General features: G+C 45.2%; 1 protein-coding gene across 1 annotated transcript in view; it reads left to right on the top strand.

Annotated features, from left to right (window-relative positions):
* ADHFE1 (alcohol dehydrogenase iron containing 1) overlaps positions 1-27,989 on the top strand; it is a 60,842-nt gene that overhangs the window by 29,696 nt on the left and 3,157 nt on the right. The window contains exon 14 of the mRNA XM_089654263.1: positions 18,301-18,458. Within this exon, the coding sequence (XP_089510389.1) occupies positions 18,301-18,458 (158 nt within the window). The remainder of the gene's footprint in view (positions 1-18,300; positions 18,459-27,989) is intronic.

Raw genomic sequence — 27,989 nt, forward strand, 5'->3', positions numbered from 1 at the left:
ATAGCGTCTACAAATGGCGGAATTTTTTTTCTCATACTAGCAATGGCGGTGATCAGCGACTTATAGTGGGACTATGGCGGGCATTCTCACACTGAGTGGGAACTGACTAACTGCCACTGACATCCTAATGACACTAATACAGTGATCAGTGCTATTAAAAAGCACTGACACTTTACTAATGACACTGGGCAGGAAGGGGTTAATATCTGGGGAGATCAAAGGGTTAACTGTGTGCTGTTTTACTGTGTGTGCTGTGTGTGTTTTACTAGGGAAACATGCTGCTTTGTATTGCTCTGCTGTGCAGAGCAACACAAAGCAGCATGTCGGTGCTGACAGGGGAGAGACCTGTGTTGTTTACACACAGACCTCTTCCCTTTCACTGTTCCTCAGGTTCCGGTGGGGAATCTCCAGTCAGGATCCAGTGATCGACATCTGTAGCCGCCAATGGCAGATTTGAATATTTGCCTTTCAAGCCACATCAAAAGACCCTCTCTCTCTCTGTAAGATGTGTTTTTTTTCTTTCTTTCTTTCTTTTTTTTTTTGCTTTGGTACATGTCTACAATGCCTTTTTGTCAGTTTGCCTACTAGCCCTAAAAACAGCCAGAATTTCCTTATAGAATTCATCTCTATAAACTTCAGTGGAAGTTGCTGCTCAGTTCAAGTTCACAAACTTTCAGGCAGGGTTCACCAAATCAAACCTTGGCAGATTCATTCATCCCTAGTCCTTAGCCCCCACTTTCATAAATCATAAAAATCCCCTTAATAGTGAGCCTGTGGGGAAAATTACTTGGTAGAGTACAACTCCCTTTGGAAAGTGAACAGTCTATTTGCCTTTAGTTAATCAAACCCCTTGAGGATACCATTGCCTACCTGGCTGACATGTGAAAGGCTAAAGCGGTACTCACATAGAAGGTTGCTATTCCTCTTTATTGATCACAGGATAAAAAGTTACAAGAGGATCCCAACGGTGATGTATTTCAGCCCTTTGTGGGCCTTAATCATAGCAAGGTGGGATCATTGACAGAACACATCCCACCTTGCTATGATTAAGGCGCACACATAGCTGAAACATGTAAGCGTTGGGATCCTCTTTTAAGTTTTTATCCTGTGCTCAGTAAAGAGGAAAAGCGATCTTCTATGCGAGTGCCACTTTATGCCTTTACAGTGGATGGATAACTGACAGGATCCGACAGTGTGCACCACTAACCTGCATTAAAGTTTTAGGATACCTTGGGATAGAGCAGCAGTGAGCTCTTTTTTTCCTGTACCTGATTGACATGCTGCTGCAATTTTAGTCACTGATTTATGATAAGAATTCATATAAGAACTTCTGACTTCACTGCTTGGTGCAAGTCAGTGGTTCAAAAATTATTATAGCTAAAAACAACCAGTCAACCAGCATTTTCAGAAAGAGAACGGGTGACAGAGATGACAGGTCTACTTTAATTTCAACTTAGGAGGTTTCTTGTGTTTTAAATTAATGAAATGAGAAACTTTCATGTATAGAGATGAAATTGCTCTGCCAGTTTCACCAGGGCAGTAGCTGTGATATAGCATCCCACAATAAAAAGTGCTCTATGAATGGAAGAGGCAGACCTGTCATTCATCTTCCCATCCTCTATTCACAGGGTGCTTTTCATTGATGGATGTTATAGTACAGTAGATGAATGGATGGAGGAGGGGGTGGAAAAGGCAGGTATAGTTGGCGCCCTTGACGATTGCTTATGACAGGTCCAGCAGCTGTATTAGCCCCCACAGCACTGGAAGATTACTGCTGAAGGGGTATGTGGGGGCAGAGGACTGAAACTTTATATAAAGAAAGCAGCCACCAGCACAGGGGGACACTTCTCATTCAATCTGAGTACCTGTCCCTTGTGCTGATTTAAAAAAAAAAAAATAACTAAATGCAAGCTTCAGGCTCCATTCACATCTGGGTGTTTTGTATCGCAGGCAGAATTGCCACGATTCGGCCTCCAAACCCAAAAGCGCTGTGCAAAAATGACAAATCACACCACGCTTGTTCAGGTGCCATTCATTTTCAATTGCAACTAAAACGCAGCAGAATGGCACCGCATTTTTAGGTACCATTGACAATGAATGGCACCTGTACACTTCTGGTGCAATTTGTTATTTTTGCACAGCGCCTTGAGATCACAGGCAGAATTGCACCGATTTCACCCGCGATGCAAAACGCCCAGATGTGAATGGAGCCTAAAGGAATTAGAAATGCCTTAATGTACTGGTAAGCCAGCTGGAGGTCAGCAAATTGATCTGACTTAATCTAAATGTTTTTGTTTGTTTTATTTATTTATTTAATTAGTTAGCCACTTCAAGTCCGGACACTTTCACCCCCCTCCAGTCCAGGCCAATTTTCAGCTTTCAATGCTATCACACTTTGAATGAAAATTGCGCGGTCATGCAACACTGTACCCTTATGAATTTTTTAGCATTTTTTTGAGACAGATAAAACTTTATTTTGGTGGTATTTATCTACCACTGGGATTTTTTTTTTTTTGCTATATAGATGAAAAAGTCCAAAATTTTGAAAAAAAAGTGTTGTTCTTATAAAATTTTGCAAATAAATTATCTTTCTTGTATTCATCTATCTTTTTGGTAAAAAAAAAAAAAAAAAAAAATAGTTTATAACCAAAACTTATAATTCAAAAACATTTTTTACTTTTTTTAATATATATTATTATTAATAATGTTTTTTTTAACATACTGTCACCCTACCGTAGTGACACTGTACTACTTGTGGGGGGTGATGAAGATTTTTTTTCTTTTTTTGCACTGATTGCTTTTACACCCATAAAGACTGTAAATGCAATAATTTCTCTTTCTCTCTGGCTGCATTCCTGCAGCTATTGACAGAAACAATTGAGTACTGTCCGTGATACTTTTTTATACTATACATTATATATATATATATATATATTGTAACAAGGTTAGCTCGGCAGCGGGTGTGTGTGACCCCCTGGATGGGTGCACAACACAAAAAGATAGTCACAGCACAACAATAGTGGAGGTGAAAACAAACAGGTGCAATTTATTTACAATATTTACAGAAAAAATGATAAACAAAAAGAGACATCAAAAATAAATCCTGGCCAACTTGGCTACTTACTGCAACAACAGCTTTCCCTAGCTACCCACTAGGTACAGCCTGCTGCTATACCTAGTTGCTAGTACTGGGAGGTTAGCCACACAGGCTTTGGTCTCTCTGCACACAGATAACAGGTCAGCTCCCCAGACAGTTCAGGCACAGATCTGGTTCCAGGGTGGAGCAACTCCCTAAGCACTCTGGGAAGCTTTATACAAGTGTTAATGAGCCCACTACCTTCAGCTGGGCTCATTATCTCAGTGCTGAAGGACTCAGCACTTCCCTCTAGTGGTACAAATCCCCATAAACCCTGAATCTCGGACAAATATATCGTCCATCCAGGACGCAACCAGGTGATTTCACCTGCCTACTGTCACATACCCCCCCCCTCTTGTTTCAACCTTGGGGTTGTAACACCAGTAGCCAGGCAGGCATGTACCCGGGATAAAGCATCCACATTTCCCATCTGAACACCGGGGCGATGCTTCACCGTGAAGGTAAATTCCTGTAGGGCCAGAAACCACCTATTTACCCTTCTATTGGTCTCCTTATTTTGAGCCATCCATTTCAAGGGAGCGTGATCTGTGATCAGGTCAAAATGTCTGCCCAGCAGATAGTACCGAAGGGAATCTAGGGTCCACTTTACCGCTAAACACTCCTTCTCAATCGTGGCGTAATTTTCCTCGTGAGACTTTAGCTTTCGGCTGAGATAGATTACCGGGTGCTCCTCCCCCTGCCAAACCTGGGACAGCACTGCTCCTAAGCCAACATTGGATGCATCTGTCTGGACCACAAAGTCTTTTGAGAAGTCTGGTGAGTATAGGACTGGCTGGCTACATAAGGCCCTTTTTAAAGACAGGAAGGCTGCTTCAGCCTCAGGGGACCACTTAACCATGACAGACTCCTTCCCTTTTGTCAGGTTGGTTAGGGGTACTGCCATAGAAGCAAAATGGGGAATAAATCGCCGATAGTAGCCAGCAATTCCTAGAAAAGCCCGTACCTGCTTTTTGTTATTTGGGCGTGGCCAATTCTGTATTGCTTCCACTTTGTTTATCTGAGGTTTTATTACCCCTCTCCCAATAGTGTACCCCAGGTACTTGGCCTCCTCCTGTCCAATCGTACACTTCTTTGGGTTGGCCGTAAACCCAGCTTTCCATATTGAGTCTAGCACAGCCTGAACTTTTGGCAAATGTGAGGCCCAGTCTGCGCTATGGATAATCACATCGTCCAAGTACGCTGCAGCATACTTCTGATGGGGACGAAGAATCTGATCCATTTTTCGCTGAAAGGTGGCCGGTGCATTCTGTAACCCGAACGGCATTCTTTTATACTGGAATGACCCTTCTGGGGTTACAAATGCAGTCTTCTCCTTTGCCGACTTAGCTAAGGGAATTTGCCAATAACCTTTCGTCAAGTCTAGTGTTGTCATGTACCGGGCTGCTCCCAGTCGGTCGATTAGTTCATCTATCCTTGGCATGGGGTAGGTGTCAAATTTTGTAACTTTATTCAACTGTCGAAAGTCGTTACAAAATCGCCAGCTCCCATCTGGTTTGGGCACCAACACTATGGGGCTGGACCAGTCACTTTGGGACTCCTCTATCACCCCCAAATCTAGCATTCTCTGTACTTCCCCACGTATTGCCTCCCGTCGAGCCTCTGGGATTCTATAGGGTTTCAGTTTTACTCTTTCACCCGGTGGGGTGATAATGTCATGCTCCACCCCCGAGGTTTGTCCCGGCAGCTCAGAAAAAACCTCTGTGTTGCGGAGCACAAACTCTTTAGCCTCCTGTTTTTGAATTGTAGACAAGGTGACTGCTATTCCAACCTCCAGAACCAAGCAGTTAGATGGCGCTGGTGACAAACCCTCAGCAACTAGGGATTCCCTGTCCCTCCAGGCCTTTAGCAGATTGATGTGGTAGATCTGCTCCGGTTTCCGCCTTCCTGGTTGTCTGACCCTGTAATTCACCTCACTCACTTTCTCAATCACCTCGTATGGGCCACGCCATTTGGCCAGGAATTTGCTTTCAACCGTAGGGATTAGCACTAGCACTCTATCTCCTTCAGCAAACGACCTGGTCCGGGCCCCCCGATTGTACACCCTCTGCTGCGCTAACTGTGCTTGGGACAAATGTTCCTTTACGATAGGCATGACCTGGGCAATTCTATCTTGCATTTGGGCGACGTGCTCAATCACACTCCGGTGGGGAGAACTCTCACTTTCCCAAGTTTCCTTGGCGATATCTAACAGCCCCCTTGGGTGTCTCCCATAGAGCAACTCAAATGGTGAAAACCCTGTGGAGGACTGGGGTACCTCCCGGATGGCAAACATCAAATAGGGTACTAAATAATCCCAACCCTTTCCATCCTTATCTACCACCTTCCTTAGCATTTGTTTCAGGGTTTTGTTGAACCTTTCCACCAACCCGTCAGTTTGGGGATGATACACAGAGGTGCGCAACTGTTTTACCTTGAACAGTTTGCAGAGCTCTTTCATCACCCGGGACATAAAGGGGGTTCCCTGGTCCGTCAGCAGTTCCTTTGAAATACCCACTCGGCTGAAAACGAGGAATAGCTCCTTAGCTATTGTCTTGGCAGAGGTATTTCGGAGTGGAATTGCTTCTGGATAGCGGGTGGCATAGTCGAGTATGACCAACAGGTACTGATGCCCCCTAGCGGATTTCACCAGCGGACCTACCAAATCCATGGCAATCCTTTCAAAGGGGACCTCAATGATGGGAAGAGGTACCAGTGGACTACGGAAATGGGGCATAGGGGCCGACTTCTGACACACAGGGCAAGAGGAACAGTAATTTTCCACCTCCTTAATGACCCCAGGCCAATAGAACCGCTGCAGTACTCTTTCCCGTGTTTTCTCCGCCCCCAAATGACCCCCAAGGATGTGTCCATGGGCCAACTCCAACACCAACTTCCTGTAAGGTCTGGGCACCACCAGTTGCTCAATGGTTTCTTCTGCCCCCTGAGCAACTCGATAGAGTAGGTCCCTTTCCACAAGGAAGTATGGATAAGCAGCAGTTTTCTCAGGACTCACTAGTTGGCCATCTACTTTTACTACATTTTCCCGGGCTTTTATCAGCGTGGGGTCTTTCAGCTGTTCGGTGGCAAAATTTTCCCTATGCACCTCTAAGTCCGAGAAATCCAAAACCGGCAGATTTTCATCTGAGGAGGTGGGCTCCTCCCCAGTTCCTTGGGTCTCCCCAGCTAGTACCGACAAGGGGAACTTGGGAGAGACCTCACCACACTCAGACGCTTTCTGGGATTCACCTTCCTGGTCTGCAGGGGAGACAGTGGGGGGGTCAGAACAATCCCAGAGTTCCCAGAATTTTGGAAAATCCCTCCCCACAATGGCATCATGTGGTAGATGAGGTACCAATCCTACCTGATGAGACAGGTTACCTTTGGGGGTCTCAAAAAACACAGTAGCCACGGGATACTCCCTAGTGTCCCCATGCACACAAATCACTGCCACCTTTTTATGCCCAGAGACCTTTGTAGTGACCATCTCCTCTCTTATCAAGGTTACCAAGCTACCTGAATCCAGCAACCCCACAATATTATTTCCATTAACAGTCATTTTGCACAAATGTTTCTCAGTGCCCGGGCTGGCCGTGCATACCACTGTCGCAAACAGCGACTGACGTCTATTGCTCAGAAAGTCACACTGTATAGGCTCATCCACCACTGGGCAATTAGCTGCAATATGTCCCTCTTGCCGGCAGCGGTAACAAATAATTTTTTTCACCGCTTCTTGCGGCCTTGGCCTTCCTGGCCGCTCTTGCCAGACATTGGGTAATACTCCCACCCTCTCACTCTCTCCACCCTCACCCCTTGTAGTCATCTTACCCGCCGCTGGGGATGGTCTGGTCTTAGGGTGGAAAGTCCGTGAGTCTCTGAAAGAGGAGGTCAGGTTCTCAGTAGCCAAGTATCTCTCCACTAGATCCACCAGCTTGTCTGCAGTTTCTGGGTCTCCATGGCTGACCCACTTTTGAATAGTATTAGGCAGAGACCTTAGGAACCGATCCATGACGACACGTTCCACAATTTTTGGGGCGGTCAAAGTCTCTGGCTGCAGCCACTTCCTGCTCAGGTGAATGAGATCATACATCTGTGACCTGGGAGGTTTCCCAAGCCGAAAAGTCCAATTATGTACCCGCTGAGCACGGACAGCGAGGGTAACACCCAACCGGGCCAAAATTTCCACTTTTAGCACATCATAGTTTTTGGCTTGGTCTGGCTCCAGGTCATAGTAAGCTTTTTGCGATTCTCCAGTTAATAATGGGGCCATCAATCCAGCCCACTGTTCTTTAGGCCACTTTTCCCTTTCAGCAGTCCTTTCAAAGGTGGTTAGAAACACCTCCGGATCATCCTCTCCAGTCATTTTTGGCAATAAACGGCCCACAGAAAATGATGGTGTTTTACCAGAATCATCACCAGCCTCAGTCTGCTGCCTCTGCTGGAGCTGCTTCAAAACAGCCTCAATTTGTTTCTGGTGTTTCTGGTCCTGTTGCACCAGCAATTCCCTATGGCGGACCTCTGCTTGTTCCAAGGCCTTCTGCTGGGCTGCAATGCTCTGCTGGAAACTTGCATTTGCCTGCTGTTGATTGGCATTTGCCTGTTGTTGATTGGCATTTGCCAGAGCCAACTGTCTGATTATCTCCTCCATGCTGGCCTTTAGTTACCACAACTGCCCGCCGTCCTCCACCATATGTAACAAGGTTAGCTCGGCAGCGGGTGTGTGTGACCCCCTGGATGGGTGCACAACACAAAAAGATAGGCACAGCACAACAATAGTGGAGGTGAAAACAAACAGGTGCAATTTATTTACAATATTTACAGAAAAAATGATAAACAAAAAGAGACATCAAAAATAAATCCTGGCCAACTTGGCTACTTACTGCAACAACAGCTTTCCCTAGCTACCCACTAGGTACAGCCTGCTGCTATACCTAGTTGCTAGTACTGGGAGGTTAGCCACACAGGCTTTGGTCTCTCTGCACACAGATAACAGGTCAGCTCCCCAGACAGTTCAGGCACAGATCTGGTTCCAGGGTGGAGCAACTCCCTAAGCACTCTGGGAAGCTTTATACAAGTGTTAATGAGCCCACTACCTTCAGCTGGGCTCATTATCTCAGTGCTGAAGGACTCAGCACTTCCCTCTAGTGGTACAAATCCCCATAAACCCTGAATCTCGGACAAATATATCGTCCATCCAGGACGCAACCAGGTGATTTCACCTGCCTACTGTCACAATATATATATATACTATACTATACTATGGTATAGTACTGCTTGGACCTTGAAGAAGGGGACATACCCTGAAAGCTTGTCCTCAAAATTGTATGTTAGTGCAAATAAAAAAAGTATCACGGACAGTACTCAATTGTTTCTGTTGCAAGTGCACTAATACGGCTACAATCACCTCAAGCAAAATGCAGCTATTGAGAAATACTGTGTGAGCTGTAACTGGTCACAGCTTGTCACATGGTACAAGTAGCCTTGTACCATGTGACCTCTGTGATCATTCACAGATATCACAAGTAGTAAGCAATGATGTCAGGAAGTGACATCTTGTTTACTACTGTTCATGTGATCACTGATTTGCCAATCGGTGAACACATGAATCGGGACCTCACACAGAGGTCCCGTACAGCTATCTGGGTCCTCCGGACACAACGGGCACCAGTCGCGGTGCCACATGCCCCCAGGGAGCATGCACAGGCAATGGATGCGGAGGGACGCTTAGAAACGTCCACCCGCATCAGCAGCGCTCCCATCCGGCCGTTTATTGATATGGGCTAGACGGGAAAAGGTTAATAAGTACATATATAGTGCCATCAATTTGTTCAGCACTTTACATATATATATATATATATATATATATATATATATACAGTCAGGTCCATAAATATTGGGACATGGACACAATTCTAACATTTTTGGCTCTATACACCACCACAATGGATTTGAAATGAAACGAACAAGATGTGCTTTAACTGAAGACTGTCAGCTTTAATTTGAGGGTATTTACATCCAAATCAGGTGAACGGTGTAGGAATTACAACAGTTTGCATATGTGCCTCCCACTTTTTAAGGGACCAAAAGTAATGGGACATAACAATAATCATAAATCAAACTTTCACTTTTTAATACTTGGTTGCAAATCCTTTGCAGTCAATTACAGCCTGAAGTGTGGAACGCATAGACATCACCAGACGCTGGGTTTCATCCCTGGTGATGCTCTGCCAGGCCTCTACTGCAACTGTCTTCAGTTCCTGCTTGTTCTTGGGGCATTTTTCCTTCAGTTTTGTCTTCAGCAAGTGAAATGCATGCTCAATCGGATTCAGGTCAGGTGATTGACTTGGCCATTGCATAACATTCCACTTCTTTCCCTTACAAAACTCTTTGGTTGCTTTTGCAGTCTGCTTTGGGTAATTGTCCATCTGCACTGTGAAGCGTCCAATGTGTTCTGAAGCATTTGGCTGAATATGAGCAGATAATATTCCCGAAACACTTAAGAATTCATCCGGCTGCTTTTGTCAGCAGTCACATCATCAATAAATACAAGAGAAGCAGTTCCATTGGCAGCCATACATGCCCACGCCATGACACTACCACCACCATGCTTCACTGATGAGGTGGTATGTGTCAGGATCCAGGTGTTCTGCGGCATCGCGTCGGGCGGCGCATGCGCAGAACACCCACTCTCTCTACCCGGCGGGCGGTAGGACCTGGCCGCGCATGGCAGCGGCGGGGTTCGCGCATGCGCACTCGGGATCACGGACGCGCGCCTGGCACCAATAACAGCGGGAGGCGGGCTATTTAAACGCAGGAACAGGTATGTTAGTTGCCGTTTGGTCTTGTATCCTGTGTCCTGTATCCTGTTCCTGTGTTGCTGTATACTCCGTTGCCGACCTCTGCTTGTTCCTGATCCTGCTCTCTCCTGTTTGACCCCTGGCTTGCCTGACTACTCTTCTGTCTGATCCCTGGTACTGTATTTGCCCGCATCCGGCTGAACCTGGCTTGTGACCTGACCATTCTTAGCTCGCTCCTCTGTACCTCGCTGCCCGCATAATACCGACCGGCCTGTCTGACCACGCATACCGTATCCATCCATCCATCCATCCATCCATCCGGTTTGGGTCAGACCTGTGTATCTGTCTGCCTCTTCCAAGTAGATTCCGTTCCTGCACTCCCCTGTCAGTATTCTCTACCACCGCAGGACGCACTCGGGGGTCGCGACCTGGTTTCAGTCTGCACCAAGTCCATCCCCACCATCAGGGGCCCTGGTGAACAGCAGGCTGGGACTTAGACCCCGCGCCCTGGGAGCGTCCGTGCGGTGGGCTGCTAGAGACTCTGCCAGGCGGCATAACAGTACCAAACGGCCAAAAGATGACGGAACCTGGAAGAGGACCTTCCCCCCTGGAAAATATGTGCCAGCATCTGGCGGCTCTTACTCAGGCGGTAAGGGCGCTGGAGGAGGGCTATAATCACCTGGATGGTCGGATCCAGACCCTAACCACCACTATTTCGGCCCCCCAAGATCATAGTCCCTCAGCTCCGGCCAGTGGTACCACTGAAACCCTGGCCGGGCCAGCAGCACCTACACCTACACTTATGCCAGAACCTCATGTTCCTGTCCCAGAACGATTCAGTGGGAATCGCACCAAGTTCAGAGCATTTCGTAATGCCTGCCTGTTGTACTTTAGGCTCCAGCCACGTACGTTCGCGACAGAAACCGTGAAGGTGGGGTTTATTATTTCTTTGCTACTGGATGAACCCCAAGAATGGGCGCATCGACTATTAGAGATCCAGCAACCACCTCAGCTGAAATCTGTGGCAGCATTTTTTGAAGCGATGGGCCTCCTTTACGATGATCCCGAACGAGCAGCATCAGCTGAATCGGCCCTTCAGTCTCTCAGGCAAGGTCGTAGGCCTGCAGAGGAGTATGCGGGTGAGTTCAGGCGGTGGATGGGAGACACGCAATGGAACGACGCTGCCTTGCGCAACCAGTTCCGCATAGGCCTGTCTGAGTCCCTGAAAGACGAACTAGCCAGGGTAGGCATACCAGCCACACTAGAAAATCTCATGACCCTGGCTATTCAGATCAACCGACGCTTGCGGGAACGCAGGATGGAGAGGTCAGGCCAGGGCCTGAGGCCTGCTTGGATGTTTCCCCATGCTCCAGGACCAGTCAGTAGCACTGCTGGGAATCGCAATCCAGAACCCCTGGATACGCCGGAACCAATGCAAGTTGGGCTAGCTCGTCCCTCCCTAACACCTGAAGAGCGTCAAAGACGCCGCCGCAACAACCTGTGCCTCTACTATGGGGAGGCTGGCCACATGGTACGTTCCTGTCCGGTGAAGGCTGGTAAGTGCACTTCTGTTTACTCTGCCACACCTACCACAGCCAGTCACAATGTCAATTATTTAGCGGTACCCATTTCATTCCAGCTCCCCGGAAGGGTCGTGACGGCAACAGCGATCATTGATTCCGGGGCCTGTAGCTGTTTTGTGGATGTGGACTTCGCGGCTCGATTCCAGATTCCCTTACAGGTTAAAGAATGTGGGTTTAATATTTTCCTAGCCGATGGATCTCGGATCAAGTCTGGGGTGGTGGATCGGGAGACCCCGCCTCTCTGTGTGACTGTATCCGAGACTCACCGGGAATTCCTGTGTTTGAATGCTATCTCCTCCCCTCTGTTTCCAATTATTCTGGGGCTTCCGTGGCTGCGGGCCCACGACCCCCAGATTAATTGGAAAGCCGGTACCCTCCGGTTCGGCTCTCCATACTGCCAAGAGCATTGTTGTCCACATGAGCCGGAGGCTCCACGCACACTATTCTGCGTAGATACTGACATGGAGCTGACACAACTCGTCCCTTCAGTTTACCATCAATACCTTGACGTATTTAGTAAGCGGGGAGCTGACAATCTTCCTCCGCATAGGGCCTACGACTGTCCAGTCGATCTGCTCCCGGGATCTGAGGTACCCTTCGGGCGGATCTTTCCTCTGTCAGAAAAAGAACTAGGGGTACTAAAGGAATATATTGAGGAAAATCTTCAGAAGGGGTTCATACGCCCCTCCACATCCCCGGCCGGGGCGGGTATTTTCTTTGTTGAGAAGAAGGATAAATCCTTAAGGCCCTGTGTGGACTATAGGGAGCTTAACAAGATCACGGTAAAGAACCGTTACCCACTTCCTTTAGTACCAGAACTGTTTCAGCGACTCAGGACTGCATCTGTTTTTACGAAGTTGGATTTGAGGGGGGCTTACAATCTGGTCCGTATTCGGGAGGGAGATGAGTGGAAGACTGCCTTCCGTACTAGGTTCGGGCACTTTGAGTACCTGGTAATGCCCTTCGGTCTGTGTAACGCCCCCGCCACCTTCCAGCACTTCATTAACGATGTGTTCAGGGACTTCTTGGATATTTTTGTGGTCATCTATCTTGATGATATCTTAATTTTTTCTGCATCTCTGGAGGAGCATAGGGGTCACGTCAGGGTAGTGCTGGAAAGGCTCCGTTTGCATGGGTTATACGCAAAGGCAGATAAATGCAGTTTTGAGCAGCACAGTATCCCCTTCTTAGGCTTAATTATTTCTACTACTGGAATAGCGATGGATCCACAGAAGATCTCCGCAGTTCTGGAATGGCCGGTGCCGTTAGATAAAAAAGGGGTTCAGCGGTTCATTGGCTTTGCTAATTTTTACCGGAAATTCATTAGGAACTTTTCAGGCCTAGTATCCCCCATCACGCCACTTACCAAGCAGGGAGTGCGTTTCAAGTGGACATCTGAGGCGCAGGAAGCCTTTGAGTCCCTAAAGAGGTTATTCACCGAGGCCCCAGTATTGAGCCATCCTGATTCTTCACTACCCTACATCTTGGAGGTGGATGCTTCCGAAAACGCGGTTGGGGCTGTGCTTTCCCAAAGGAAGGGCATCAAGGAACTGATGCATCCCGTGGCATTTTTCTCCAGGAAACTATCTTCGGCCGAAAAGAACTATGACATAGGGGACCGAGAACTCCTGGCCATCAAGGCAGCGTTGGAGGAGTGGAGGTACTTGCTGGAAGGAGCCGTGCACCCGATATTGATTTTTACGGATCACAAGAACCTTGAATATTTAAGAACGGCGAAGCGCTTGAGACCAAGACAGGCTAGGTGGGCACTTTTTTTCTCTCGGTTTGTGTTTCATATCACTTATAGGCCTGGATCAAAGAACACGAAACCAGATGCTCTTTCGCGGATGTTCGAAGACCCAAAGGAGGCCCACAAACCTGACACCATCCTGTCGTCTGGTAATTTTTTGGCATTACAGACTGAGCTACGTTCCCAACTACAGGCAGCATCCATAGGGGCTCCAAAGGTTCCAGGGGTGCCACTACAGAATAGAGACGGATTATGGTGGAAAGGAGAACGAATCTTGGTACCTGACGAATCTCGCACCACGGTCTTGGGCCATTGCCATGACCATCCCCTGGCTGGGCACTTCGGGACCCGGAAGACGTTGGAACTTCTACAACGTATGTTCTGGTGGCCCAGCATGTCCAAAGATTGCGAGGCTTACATAAAGACCTGCGCGGTCTGTCAAAGGAATAAGCCTTCCAGAAACAAGGCTTGGGGGCTCCTGCGACCCTTACCCATACCCAACAGACCGTGGGAAATGATTTCGATGGATTTCATTGTGGAACTTCCTCCATCTCAAGACCATACCACCATTTTCGTGATTGTGGACCGCCTATCCAAGATGGCCCCTTCTTGCCTCTCAAAGACACACCATCCGCTGCGGAGACGGCGCAAATCTTTGTGAGAGAGGTAGTGAGACTCCAAGGAATTCCTAAGGATATAGTTTCGGATAGGGGTGCCCAGTTCACCTCCAAATTTTGGAAAGCACTATGCGAGACCTTGGAAATCAAGTTATCTCTCTCCTCGGCATATCACCCACAGACCAATGGACAGACCGAACGTACAAACCAGACCTTGGAACAATATCTCCGATGTTACACATCATTTCTTCAGGACGATTGGCTAACTCTTTTACCACTGGCCGAATTTGCTTACAACAATGCTAGCCACTCGACTACTCAGCAATCCCCATTTTTTGCCAACTACGGCTTCCACCCGACCTTTTTACCTGACACAATTCCTGAAAGTTCGGTGCCAGCTACACAGGACATGTTGCACTTCCTTTCTGCAAACAATAAGGTCTTACAAGAAGCAATCCTGAAGGCCCAGGAGGGCAGTAAGAAAGCCTTTGACAAAAGGAGAAGAGGGGAGCTTATGTTACACCCAGGGGACCAGGTCTGGTTGGCCACAACAAACCTTAAGATGATATGCCCATCGCGGAAATTGGGACCGAGATTTATGGGCCCATTCCAGGTAAAGAGGAAGGTTAACGAAGTGGCGTACGAGCTCGTACTCCCGGAATCCTTTAGAATACACCCGGTATTTCATGTATCGCTGTTGAAACCCGCGGCACCGGACCCATTCCCGAACCGGAGATCTAGGCCTCCGGACGCCATAAACGTTGATGGGGAGGAGGAATTCGAAATTGAGACAATTCTAGACTGTAGGAAGAGGGGGGGTCAGACCCAGTTTCTCCTTAAGTGGAAAGGGTATGGTCCAGAGGAGAACTCATGGGAACCCTCCCAGAACATTCATGCCTCTAGATTGATTCGGGATTTTTTTGACAACCACCCACGCAAGAGAGAACTGTTGGGCATCCGGCGGCTGCCCGTAGGGGGGGGGGCATTGTCAGGATCCAGGTGTTCTGCGGCATCGCGTCGGGCGGCGCATGCGCAGAACACCCACTCTCTCTACCCGGCGGGCGGTAGGACCTGGCCGCGCATGGCAGCGGCGGGGTTCGCGCATGCGCACTCGGGATCACGGACGCGCGCCTGGCACCAATGACAGCGGGAGGCGGGCTATTTAAACGCAGGAACAGGTATGTTAGTTGCCGTTTGGTCTTGTATCCTGTGTCCTGTATCCTGTTCCTGTGTTGCTGTATACTCCGTTGCCGACCTCTGCTTGTTCCTGATCCTGCTCTCTCCTGTTTGACCCCTGGCTTGCCTGACTACTCTTCTGTCTGATCCCTGGTACTGTATTTGCCCGCATCCTGCTGAACCTGGCTTGTGACCTGACCATTCTTAGCTCGCTCCTCTGTACCTCGCTGCCCGCATAATACCGACCGGCCTGTCTGACCACGCATACCGTATCCATCCATCCATCCATCCATCCGGTTTGGGTCAGACCTGTGTATCTGTCTGCCTCTTCCAAGTAGATTCCGTTCCTGCACTCCCCTGTCAGTATTCTCTACCACCGCAGGACGCACTCGGGGGTCGCGACCTGGTTTCAGTCTGCACCAAGTCCATCCCCACCATCAGGGGCCCTGGTGAACAGCAGGCTGGGACTTAGACCCCGCGCCCTGGGAGCGTCCGTGCGGTGGGCTGCTAGAGACTCTGCCAGGCGGCATAACAGTATGCTTAGGATCATGAGCAGTTCCTTTCCTTCTCCATACTCTTCTCTTCCCATCACTCTGGTACAAGTTGATCTCGGTCTCATCTGTCCATAGGATGTTGTTCCAGAACTGTGAAGGCTTTTTTACATGTTGTTTGGCAAACTCTAATCTGGCCTTCCTGTTTTTGAGGTTCACCAATGGTTTACATCTTGTGGTAAACCCTCTGTATTCACTCTGGTGAAGTCTTCTCTTGATTGCTGACTTTGACACACATACACCTACCTCCTGGAGAGTGTTCTTGATCTGGCCAACTGTTGTGAAGGGTGTTTTCTTCACCAAGGAAAGAATTCTTCGCTCATCCACCACAGTTGTTTTCTGTGGTCTTCCGGGTCTTTTGGTGTTGCTGAGCTCACTGGTGCATTCCTTCTTTTTAAGAATGTTCCAAACAGTTGTTTTGGTCACGGCTAATGTTTTTTCTATCTCTCGGATGGGTTTGTTTTGTTTTTTCAGCCTAATGATGGCTTGCTTCACTGATAGTGACAGCTCTTTGGATCTCATCTTGAGAGTTGACAGCAACAGATTCCAAAGGCAAATAGCACACTTGAAATGAACTCTGGACCTTTTATCTGCTCATTGTAATTGGGATAATGAGGGAATAACACACACCTGGCCATGGAATATCTGAGAAGCCAATTGTCCCATTACTTTTGGTCCCTTAAAAAGTGGGAGGCACATATGCAAACTGTTGTAATTCCTACACCGTTCACCTGATTTGGATGTAAATACCCTCAAATTAAAGCAGACAGTCTACAGTTAAAGCACATCTTGTTCATTTCATTTCAAATCCATTGTGGTGGTGTATAGAGCCAAAAATGTTAGAATTGTGTCCATGTCCCAATATTTATGGACCTGACTGTATATATATATACATTTACATCAGTCCCTTCCCTCAAGGATCTTACAGTCTAATGCCTAGTACCATGAGAATATTGGATGAAAAACACAGCTCTTAGAGCGATTGTCCAATAATCTGATCTTTAGTACGAGAGAGCTGATCATGACAGTTCATGAGAAATTATCCGAAGGGACAAGCCTGAAAATGTTTCTCGTAAGATAACAGAACAATTTTCGTTTAATCAGTACAGTAATTATCCATAAATAAATCAAGTGACCAAGACCACTCATGCTCAGAAATGAAAGCTTACATTACAGTACAATACATTCCATCACTTCTGAAGTTGTATTCTGTCTTAGGTCTTTTCATAACCTTAGTGCCCTCTTCATTTTCAATATGAAACTAGCATGCATAAAAAAAAACCTGACAATCATTCATCCGACATTCACATTATGTGTACAAGGCTTTAGGCCTCTATCAAAAATGTCATAAATACGATAGGACTTATTTATACAGGAGATAAATAACCTACCAGCATGTCTTCGAAGTGGTTGAGGAAACCGGAGTACCCGGGAGCAGTGGCGTCCAGAGGCAGCTGCTCCATGAAAAGGTAAGTTGTGAAGAAAGCCGAAGATCTGATCCATCCTGCGGGGATCTTCGGCTTTCTTTACAACTTACCTTTTTCATGGAGCGGGTCCAGTGTCACCCCCTATAGGTTGCATGCCGACGATCCTCACAGGAAGAATCGGATCTGCGGATTGGGGAGCATCATGGATCGGACTCCGATCCATGATGCTCAATCCGCAGATCTGATCCATTATGTGGGGATCGTCGGAGGGAATGTCACCAAGTGTTATCACACCGGGTGACACCAACCCTAGGGACGCCCCTGCCCGGGAGAAACCCACACAGGCACAATCACATATTTTACAATAAGGGATTTATTTATAACTTTTTTCAAACAACTTTCACCCAGGATTCATGGATTTTCTAATTGTATCCTATTGTAAAAATGTCTGAATCACTGGTGAAACCTATATGAATCATTGGTGAAAATACTTTAGAAATAGACTGCTACGTATTTAGCTAAATGTCATAAAAAGTATTTGTCCTTCGGCCACTAGATGGCAGCATACACTTGTGCTCCTGTAGAGCATGTTAAAAAAAAAGAAAAGTCCCCCAGCCACAGTATATATCTTATGGAAGGAAATGAGGTCTTTATTATTTTATTTATTATTACAGGTACTTATATAGCACCATTAATTTACGCCGTGCTTTACACACACATATATATATATATATATTGTACATCCACATCAGTCCCTAACCCTCAAGGAGCGTACAATCTAAGGTCCCTAACTCACATTCATACATATACATACTAGGGACAATTTAGACAGGATCCAATTAACCTACCAGCATGTCTTTGGAGTGTAGGAGGAAACCAGAGTACCCGGAGGAAACCCACACAGGCACAGGGAGAGCATGCAAACTCCAGGGGCAGGTGGTGCCGTGGTTGGGATTCAAACCAATGACCCGAGTACTGCCAGGCGGAAGTGCTAACCATTTAGCCACTGTGCTGTCTTTATCAAATGAATCTAGTCCATGCTTGTGATGTTTGGAGCATATCATATTAATAACATAGTATGCATATCATTCTGATCATGAGTCAAAATATCTTTTAAAAACAGAAACTGTGCTCCCCCAAAGTTATTGGGGGTCGTCTGATCAGAATCTGGCATCAATTCAGTCTGCAGCATTATCCAATTAGATCTAGAACAAGCTTCCTCCTCATCTCAGTAGACTACAGTCACATCTTTATATCTTAATTCAGGGGCGGATATCCAGACTGCAAAACTTGAAGACGCCGGACTTATCTTGGCAGACACATTACGGAAATTTCTTTTTGACCTGAATGTCGATGATGGTTTGGCTGCAGTGGGATACAGCATAGCAGATATTCCCACGTTAGTGAAAGGAACTTTGCCTCAGGTAAGATGGAAGATATAACAAATACACGTTTAGCCCATACCTAACACACTCACAAGGCTTCAAGTATATTTCCACTTTTGCAGCCAAACTGGAACAATGCCTCCATTATTATTATTATAATACAGGATTTATATAGCGCCAATAGTTTGCTCAGCGCTTTACAAAATAAAGGGAGACAATGCAGCAACAATACAGTTCAATACAAGAGGGTTGGAGGGCCTGATCCTGGGAGCTTACAATCTAGGAGGGAGGGGAATCTAGTTCAGGCCCATTGCGAAATTAACTTAATTTTCAAATTCATTTGATGATTCAGATAATGAATGGATCCAAATTTTGTTCCATTCGTTTATTCGGGTGCACATGACACCAGCTGATACTGTCCAATCAACTCATGCAATACAGTTCAATACAAGAGGGTTATGAGCTTACAATCTAAGATTTGTTACATGTCACATTCACATAACATAACTTTAAAATATTTATAAATTGCTGCTTAAAGCGTTACTAAACCCCGGACCCTGCATTCACTGTATCCGGTCTCCCACAGTGCACAGAATATGGAAATGCACTTATTTTAGTAAATATAAACTGCTAAATACCTTTTCTCATCAGAAGTTAGAGCAGTCTTGTGACTTCTATCAGTGTTCAGCCAAGCACTAGCTAAAGCTTGTAGGAGGAATTTTCTTTCTTCTCTAAGAGGATGGAAAACCCCTGACCTCTGTCTGACCAATGCTGATTGGTCCTGTGCTGATCACATGCACTCTCCCAAAAAAAAACCTCTCTACCAAACTGAGCATGTGCAAATGCCTACGATCCAGTCTGTCTTATCAAGAGATAAGAGGTGTTTGCTTAAAAAAGGGGAGGAACAGAGAAGGAAGGATCAAACGGCCTTTTTACACAATGCAGAGGATTAACCCCTTAGGTTCCACAGTGAGTATAACAAGCATGCTTTACTGCATATACAGACTGATTTTACTGTTCTGGGTTTAGTAACACTTTAACTTCCTAATGTTAGAAAAATCGTATTTAGCTCTCCCCTTATAATAAGGATGGGACTGGAGAGTAATGTTTGCCATAATTGACCCTGGCTGTACTGTGCTGGCAGATCTCCATTATCAGTGGTAAACTGTGTGCACTGTCTGCCCTAAGGTTTTCTATACATGTTACAATCTGGCCATATAATCTCTGATTGTACAATCTCCATAAGATCTACCAAAACTGGTACTATGAGGACGGACCCAAACTATTCAATCAATTTGTATGCAATCAGACAGGGCCTTTCACCACATACTTGTTGGTAGAGCTAATGTAGATAATACAATAAACATATGTGGTGACCTTAAAGGGAGTCTAAAGGTTAATTTTTGGGGGGGAAAATAACAAACATGTCTATACTTGCCTACTATGTGCAGTGGTTTTGCTGAGAGCAGCGTGGATCCTCTTCTTCTTGAGTCCACCGCAGGTTGTCCTTTCCTGGCCCATCCCTCCTGCTGTGTGCCCCCATGGCAAGCAGCTTGCTATGGGGGCACCTGCTGCTCCGTGTGTCCACTCACATGCGGAGCTGTTGCTTGGCCCCACCCCCTCTCTCGTCTCATTGGCTGACTGGCTGTGATCGACAGCAGTGGGAGCCAATGGCTTCCGCTTGCTCTCTCAACCAATGAGGAGGCAGAGACCCAGGACAGCTTAGGCTGCCATTCACATCAATGGATCTTGATGAGGCTCAGGTAAGTATTAAGGGGTTGGGGGCACTGCTGCACACTGAAGGTTTTTTACCTTCATGCATATATTGCTCCGGCTGGATGGTGCACTGAGTAGTACCAACATTTGGGCAGTGTGCACCCAGAAATGAATGCCCGGAACTCAGACTGCATGCATTTCTGAGTATACTGCCCTAAACATTCGTTCTACTCGGTGCACCATCCAGCAGAAGCCACTTTCAGCTTCCCATAGACTTTACAGGCTCCCATTTGGACAGTTGTGTGGATGTGGGTGCCTGTGCCCAAACACAGACAGTGTGGTGCAGGTGGAAGGCTATCAAAACACTGGGATCTTCTGCACCAGGACAAAACACCCAGTGTGCATGAGGCCTTAAGCAGAGTTCCATCCAAAAGTGGAAGCTCCGCTTATCTGCCTTCTCCATCCCCTGCCACATTTGGCACCTGGGGAGGGGGGAGCAGGGAACGGGTACCTGGTTTTGACAGTTCGCCACAGTGAACTGAGCCGGAAGTTTGCGCCCCTCCCCACAGCCCTCTGGGTCACTTCGCAGATGACTGAGGCCCATTCACAAAGCGCAGCACGCTTTGCAAATGTGCAGTATGGAACTGGCTGTGAAGTAACAAGGCTTCGCTGCTGGTTTCCCTTATTCAAGATGGCGGCGCCAGCACCTGACAGCCGATTGAAGAATCGGCTTGGGATGAAGACACCACTAGATCCCTGTACAAGTAAGTGCCCTAATATTAAAAGTCAGTGGCTACAGTATTTGTAGCCGCTGACTTTTAATTGTTTCCTTGGGGAGCGGGGGGATTGGTTCTCTTTAACCTCTTACCCAATACCGGGCACTTGCACACCCATCCTGCCTAGGCCAGCTTTCAACTTTCATCAATGCTACATTTTGAATGACAATTGCGTGGTCATGCAATGCAGCACTCATATGACATTTTATAATTTTTTTAGACAGATAGAGCTTTTGGTGGACACAGTGGGTGACAGATTGCACCACAGCGCCTGGCCATGGGGGGCGAGCAAGTCTCAATCCCCAGAAGATTTCATATGACGTCCACCCAGGATAGCAACACTCCTGCTCGGCCGTCATATTACTACACTCCATGTGGGAGGAGGTTAAGGACAGGAAATGTTAAAGCGATTGTGACTGATTCATTACAGCTATGCAAAAATACAGTTGATGCACATAACACATTAGAGTCTCTTTCATTGGAAATATTACATTTAATTTGTTGCAATTGAAAACAGATTCTCTTTTGCACCCGTTTTAATGATTCACACCAGTCATTGTGTAGTATGTATTATGAAATGTTTGCAGAAGACAAAGAGCAGCATGCAGGTTGCAATAATACCTAATTCCATCCGGCAAGAATCCTTCCTTCACTGATGTCGCTCCAGTAAGCTGATTGCTCTGGGATGTTGCAACTTGACAGTTAAAGCGGAGCGCTGCCCAAAAGGGGAAGTTCCGCTTTAAGCCTTTGTGCCCCGCTCCCCATTAAGGATTGGTACCTTTGGGGAGCGGGTACCTGAATTTGACAGGTACCCGCTCCCACTTCCGCTGTGATCGCCTAAACGAAGTGGAAGTTGTCCTCCCCCCCTCCCTCCCCGTAGTCTTCTGGGACATGTGACAGGTCCCAGAAGACTATGGGGACATTCACAAAGCGCAGCGCTCTCACAGCCGGGTGCCCACACTGAAGATGTCGGCGCCAGGGAGAGAAGACAGACGGTGAAACCAGCCATGGTGAAGACATCGCTGGACCGAGGGACAGGTAAGTGTCTGTATATTAAAAGTCAGCAGCTACAGTTTTTGTAGCTGCTGGCTTTTATTTATTTTATTTTTTAAGTGGAACTCCGCTTTAACATTGTTCTCTTCACCACTTTATTGAAAAGGCATTAAAGGGGTTGTCCACCATAAAATAGAAATGGATTCCTGAACCAGTAACTCCATGTATTAAAGCCATTTCAAACCCCAAAATAACAAAAAAAACAATTAAACATTTCTCATTACATCGTTTATCTATCTGAGCCCTTAAATGTTCACATAAATCTATAAATTAATAAATGACCTGTTGATTGTACAGTTCTGTAGGCTATCCTCCTCCTTGGAGGCAACAATGTACTCCGGGAATACACCCATATGCATACGCCTGTATATGCGAGTGCCGGCTTGTACAAACACATAGCAACATATAGCCTATTCTGTAATTCATTCCTGTGGGCAGAATTAGAAAGCAGCTGAGGCTCCTTGATGCAAATACAGGCGTATTTATTCTGTATGCCCATACACCTAAAAATGCCTCATGAGCCCTAACGTTCTATCAAGTTGCAGCCATAGCATGAACTGAGATACTGTAGGTAGGTGGTACTTATATATATATATATATATATATATATATATATATATATATATACTGCATGTTGGAATGTGTTTTTATTACAAAATATATGAAAAATATTTTTAAAAATACATTTCAAATATGCTGTATGTCTTTAAAAATACATGTAATCTACATTTTTGGAATGCATTTACAAATATATGTTAAAATTACTTTTTTAGCTGTTAAAAAAAAATCTGAAGAATATATTTAAAAAATACATATTTTTAAAAATATTTTTCATATATTTTGTAATAAAAATGCATTTCAACATGCAGATATATGTGTATTTATTTATTGAAATATATTGAATATGGCCAAAATTGTAGCATTTCAAATATTTCAATATTTTTTAAATATATTTCAAGTATATTTTTCTTCCATATAGGTATACTTACCCAGTGACTGCAGACCTAGGTAGGGAGTGTTGCATTCTACCTGTTTGTCTTTTTGTGCTATTAAATTGGGAAGACGTGGAGTGACCATACTTACCATCACAGAAATAGTTGACGGTGTATGCGTTTCAACCCTTTCTTTAGCCATTGTCTGGAGTTCCACTTTAAATGCACAAACCTTGAAATCCTTTAAAACAAAGGAAGCTGCCATCTTAGCCTTTGTTTGATCAACATGTGTTCAGATATGACACCAGCCATTTGGCTTGACAATTCAGTTGACAGAGCAAGCAACTGTGGCCATTATCATTCACAGCATGGTTTAAATGTAACTGTTTTGGGAAACAGGTAAATCAATGAGTTTAGTTCCACTTTAATAATCATAATAGAAAAAGTGGTGAAAGGCTGCCATAGTCGTTACCGTGTAATAGAGCAGAAAACTGCTAGGTGACAAGCTTAACAGGATACATTACAAGACACATCAGCATTGTTGGGTGGCCCGAGTACAAAAGCAAAGCAATAAACAACCATTCTTTCCAAGATTAACTAGAAGTAATGGATAATGTGTAAAAGTTAGACATTCTAATTCAGCCAATGACATCAGCAGGAGGGCCATGGTAGAACCAGCAAATGCTTTGTGATTAAATCCTGTTCTTTTGGAAGGAAACAGCTGTCTATATGCTTGTCTGCTGTTCTAATTGGATACCCAGTGATTTGCATGTCCTAAAACACTGACAAGCTTTACAGCACATCTGTTTCAAGTACATGTTGTATAATTGCCTGCCTGTAGCACTAGCCACAAGTCATTGTGTATATGTGGCAAGATGCAGATGTATGCAGCAGTGAGACTGTAATATCTTCTTTCTTGGAATATCCTTATGATCAGTGGTCTCCAAACTGCAGTCCAGGGGTCAGATGCGGTCTTTTGCTTGCTATCCAACCTTGGTGCATTATTCCCCTTCCCCCACTGAAAGTAACAGTGGGGCATAGTTCCTGCCACTGACACCAATGCTGGGGCACTATTTCTCCTACTGACACCAATGATGAGGCACTATTCCTCCCACTGACAGCAACAATAGGGCACTATTCCTCCTACTGACACCAATGATAGGACACTATTCCTCCCACTGACCCCAATGATGGCACACTGACACCAATGATGGGGCAATATTCCTCCCACTGACACCAGTGATGGGGCACTATTCCTCCCACTGACACCAATGATGGGGCACTATTCCTCCCACTGACACCAATGATAGGGCACTATTCCTCCCACTGACACCAATGATGGGGCACTATTCCTACCATTGACACCAATGATGAGGCACTATTCCTCCCACTGATACCAAGGATGGGGCACTATTCCTCCACTAACACCAATGATGGAGCACTATTCATCCCACTGACACCAATGATGGGGCACTATTCCTCCCACTGAAACCAATGATGGAGCACTATTTATCCCACTGACACCAACAATGGGGCACTTTTCCTTTTACTGACACCAATGATAGGACACTATTCCTTCCACTTATATCAATGTTTGGGCACTATTCCTCCCACTGACACCAATGGTGGGGCACTATTACTCCCACTGACACCAATGATGGGGCACTATTCCTCCCACTGTCACCAATGATAAGGAACTTTTCCTCCCACTGACACCAATGATGGGGCATTATTCCTCCCACTGACACCAATGATGGGGCACTATTCCTCCCACTGACACCAATGATGGGGCACTATTCCTCCCATTGACACCAAGGATAGGGCACTATTCCTCCCACTGACACCAATGATGGGGCACTATTCCTCCTACTGACACCAATGATGGGGCACTATTCATCCCACTGATACCAATGATGGGGTACTATTCCTCCCACTGACAGCAATGATGGGGCACTATTCCTCCCACTGACACCAATGATGGGGCACTATTCCTCCCACTAATACTATTCATGGGACATTGTTTACTCCCACTGACCACAGTCCGGCCCCCCTAAAGTTTGAAGGACACTAAACTGCCCCTTTCTTTAGAAAGTTTGGAGACCCCTGCTTTAGATCATAAAGTAGACGAGTTAAAGCATATCTTAACCCAAAACAACAAATAACTATGTTGCAAAGTGTTACTAAACCCACAACAGTAAAATCAGTCTGTATATGCAGTAAAGCATGCTTGTTATACTCACTGTGGAATCTAAGCGGTTAATCCTCTGCATTGTGTAAAAATGCTGTCTGATCCTGACTTCTCTGATCCTCCCCTTCCTCCAGTGTCCCCCTCTTGTCTCCTGATAAGACATATAGTGTGGAGTCACTCTGCACATGCTCAGTTTGGTGTGTATTGCTAGAGAGGTTTTTCCTCTTTTCGGGTCCCCCGCCGGCAATCTTAGCCCCTCCCTCCTGCTGAGTGCCACCAGAGCAAGCAGCTTGCTATGGCTAGATCCCAAGGTGCTGCTCTGTGTGTCCATTCACACTCAGAGCCATGGCACAGCTCCAGCCCCTTTCTCTCCTCATTGGCTCACTGGCTGTGATTGACTCAGGCAATGACGAGGGAGAGTCCCTGGAGAGCCAAGACTCTCGTGTACATCGCTGGATCGCGATGGGGCTCAGGTAAGTATTAGGGGGGCTGCTCCACACAGAAGGTTTTTTCCCTTCATGCATAGACTTCTAGAAGGTAAAAAGCCTTGAGCCTTTACAACCACTTTAAGGGAGGGCTGTTGGCAGGCAGCAAAACTGCATCATAGCCACTCATTTTTGCCACCCTCCATTCGCACAACTAAATGAACCTTCACTATGTGTGCTGAAGTCCGCAGAGCGAACTGAGCAGTTCTGATAGCATTGTGTCTAAAATTGTGTTGTGCTTGTAAAAGCAACATATAAATAACACAATAGAAATGAAAGTAATCACCCTTGCTAAAATGTAAATGTATACAAAAAGTGAAACAAATATGTGAAAACTTGTGTCTAAAAAGATTTATGTGACAAAATCCATGAAAACTAAATGAAAAGTCCAGATATCCTCATGATGTATGCCGCAAATGTCCCTTCACCAACCCCTCTCAGGTGTTCTCTTACCTTAGTTGGATGACTCCCATTGCAAAGGTCAAAAAATTCCACGAAAATATAAAAGCAGGTGGAGGAAATTAGCATCAAGCGTCTCATCAGAAGATTTTTTAAAGTGGATCACTGAGCCCAGGATTTATCACATAAAGCGTCTCTTAGCAGATGTAACTCCCAAAAAAAATCAGAGAAAATGCATAGTGCTCACCGTTTTAACTTTATTCATAAATGCAAATAGAAGTTTTTTACACTCACAATGAAAGAACAGAACAAGCGCCAATGTTAGGGAACTGCCTTAAAGTCATCCTGCACTACCCATGTATGTGTCTCACCATCCACCACAAGTCTGCAGACACTGCTCTCCAGCCAGCCATCGCTCGGTTTGCTCCAAGACTGTAAGCTCACACAGTCCATTCCTAGTATGTACTGATGTAGGTCTTGACAAACTTCACAGAATTATTTTTTATAACGGTGCCAGTGTGTTTCATTGATCACAAACTATCTCTGTTGAATCTTATTGAATGCTTTGGGCAACAATTTCACATTTGCTTCAGTCTTCATAAACAAGACCAGTTCTAGTTAGCTGCATAGGCCACACAGTCCCTGGCCTGACATGGCACGGCATCGACTGCTGACAAACAGTAATACATTCATGGCATATTTATTTACCAGAATAATGCCCTGCCTGCCAGTGCCATCCTGCCAGAATCTCAGTGTTGCTGCCCCTGAACAGCATGTCAGTTTTCCTTAGTAGAATAATGTACTGCATACTTACATACCCTTCTAGAGCTGAATCTAGATGTAGAGAGACAAAGTGGGCAGACTGTCTCAAACTTACCCTAACCCAAGTGTGCCTTGTGCAGTTATGAATTCTATTTCCATTTAGCGTGATACTCTGGGGGAGATTTACTAAAACTGGAGCACCCAGAATTGGCTTCAGCTACTCATATGGAAGAAAAATATATTTGAAATATATTTTTAAAATATTCTTCCCAAATATATTGCCATATATTTGAAATACTAAAAGTTTGGCCATATTCAATATATTTCAAAATGTATTTCAATAAATATATATAGATATATATATATATACTGCATGTTGAAATGCGGTTTTATTACAAAATATATGAAAAATGTTTTTAAAAATACATTTCAAATATACTGTATGTCTTTAAATATACAAATCTACATTTTTGGAATGCATTTACAAATATATGTAAAAATATATGTTAAAATGACTTTTTTATATGTTCAAAAAAATCTGAAGAATATATTTAAAAAGTATATATTTTTATTGGTAAATGCATTCCAGAAATGTAGATTTGTATTTTTAAAGACATACAGTATATTTGAAATGTATTTTTAAAAATATTTTTCATATATTTTGTAATAAAAACGCATTTCAGCATGCAGTATATATGTTTATTGAAATATATTTTGAAATGTATTGAATATGGCCAAAATTGAAGTATTTCAAATATATGTCAATATATTTGGGAAGAATATTTTTAAAATATATTTCAAATATATTTTTCTTCCATGTTTGTATGCATAGCAGCCAGCTTCTAATTTTGAGCTTGTTCAGTTAAGCTGTGGCAATTAAATGTGGAAACTGCTTTTTATTTATATTTTGCACTCTCCAGTTTTAGTAACTTACCTCCTATGACTAGTAAATTGATCAGGGTAAGAGGGAGATGACACAAGACAGTTGGCCTAGGGAGCAGTATTGGCCTGAAGACCTTTCATAACCAGTTGGAAAGTCCATGTCCCCTCTTTATTCTGATGTTGTAATAGTAGGAGGAAATACTGAGAACAGACTATAACATTTCAATGTAGAAGCAGACTACCTAGTCCCATAACTGGTCATAGAAGATATGAAAGCTGGAAATCTCATACTTTTTGTCCTGTCACCATTGTCATATATATATATATATATATATATATATATATATATACAGTATATATATATATTCTCACTCCTC

The sequence above is a fragment of the Staurois parvus genome, unplaced genomic scaffold (genome assembly GCF_062004578.1).
Source record: "Staurois parvus isolate SC_StPar_1 unplaced genomic scaffold, SC_StPar_1.0 ptg000748l, whole genome shotgun sequence".
NCBI classification, from domain to species: Eukaryota; Metazoa; Chordata; class Amphibia; order Anura; family Ranidae; genus Staurois; species Staurois parvus.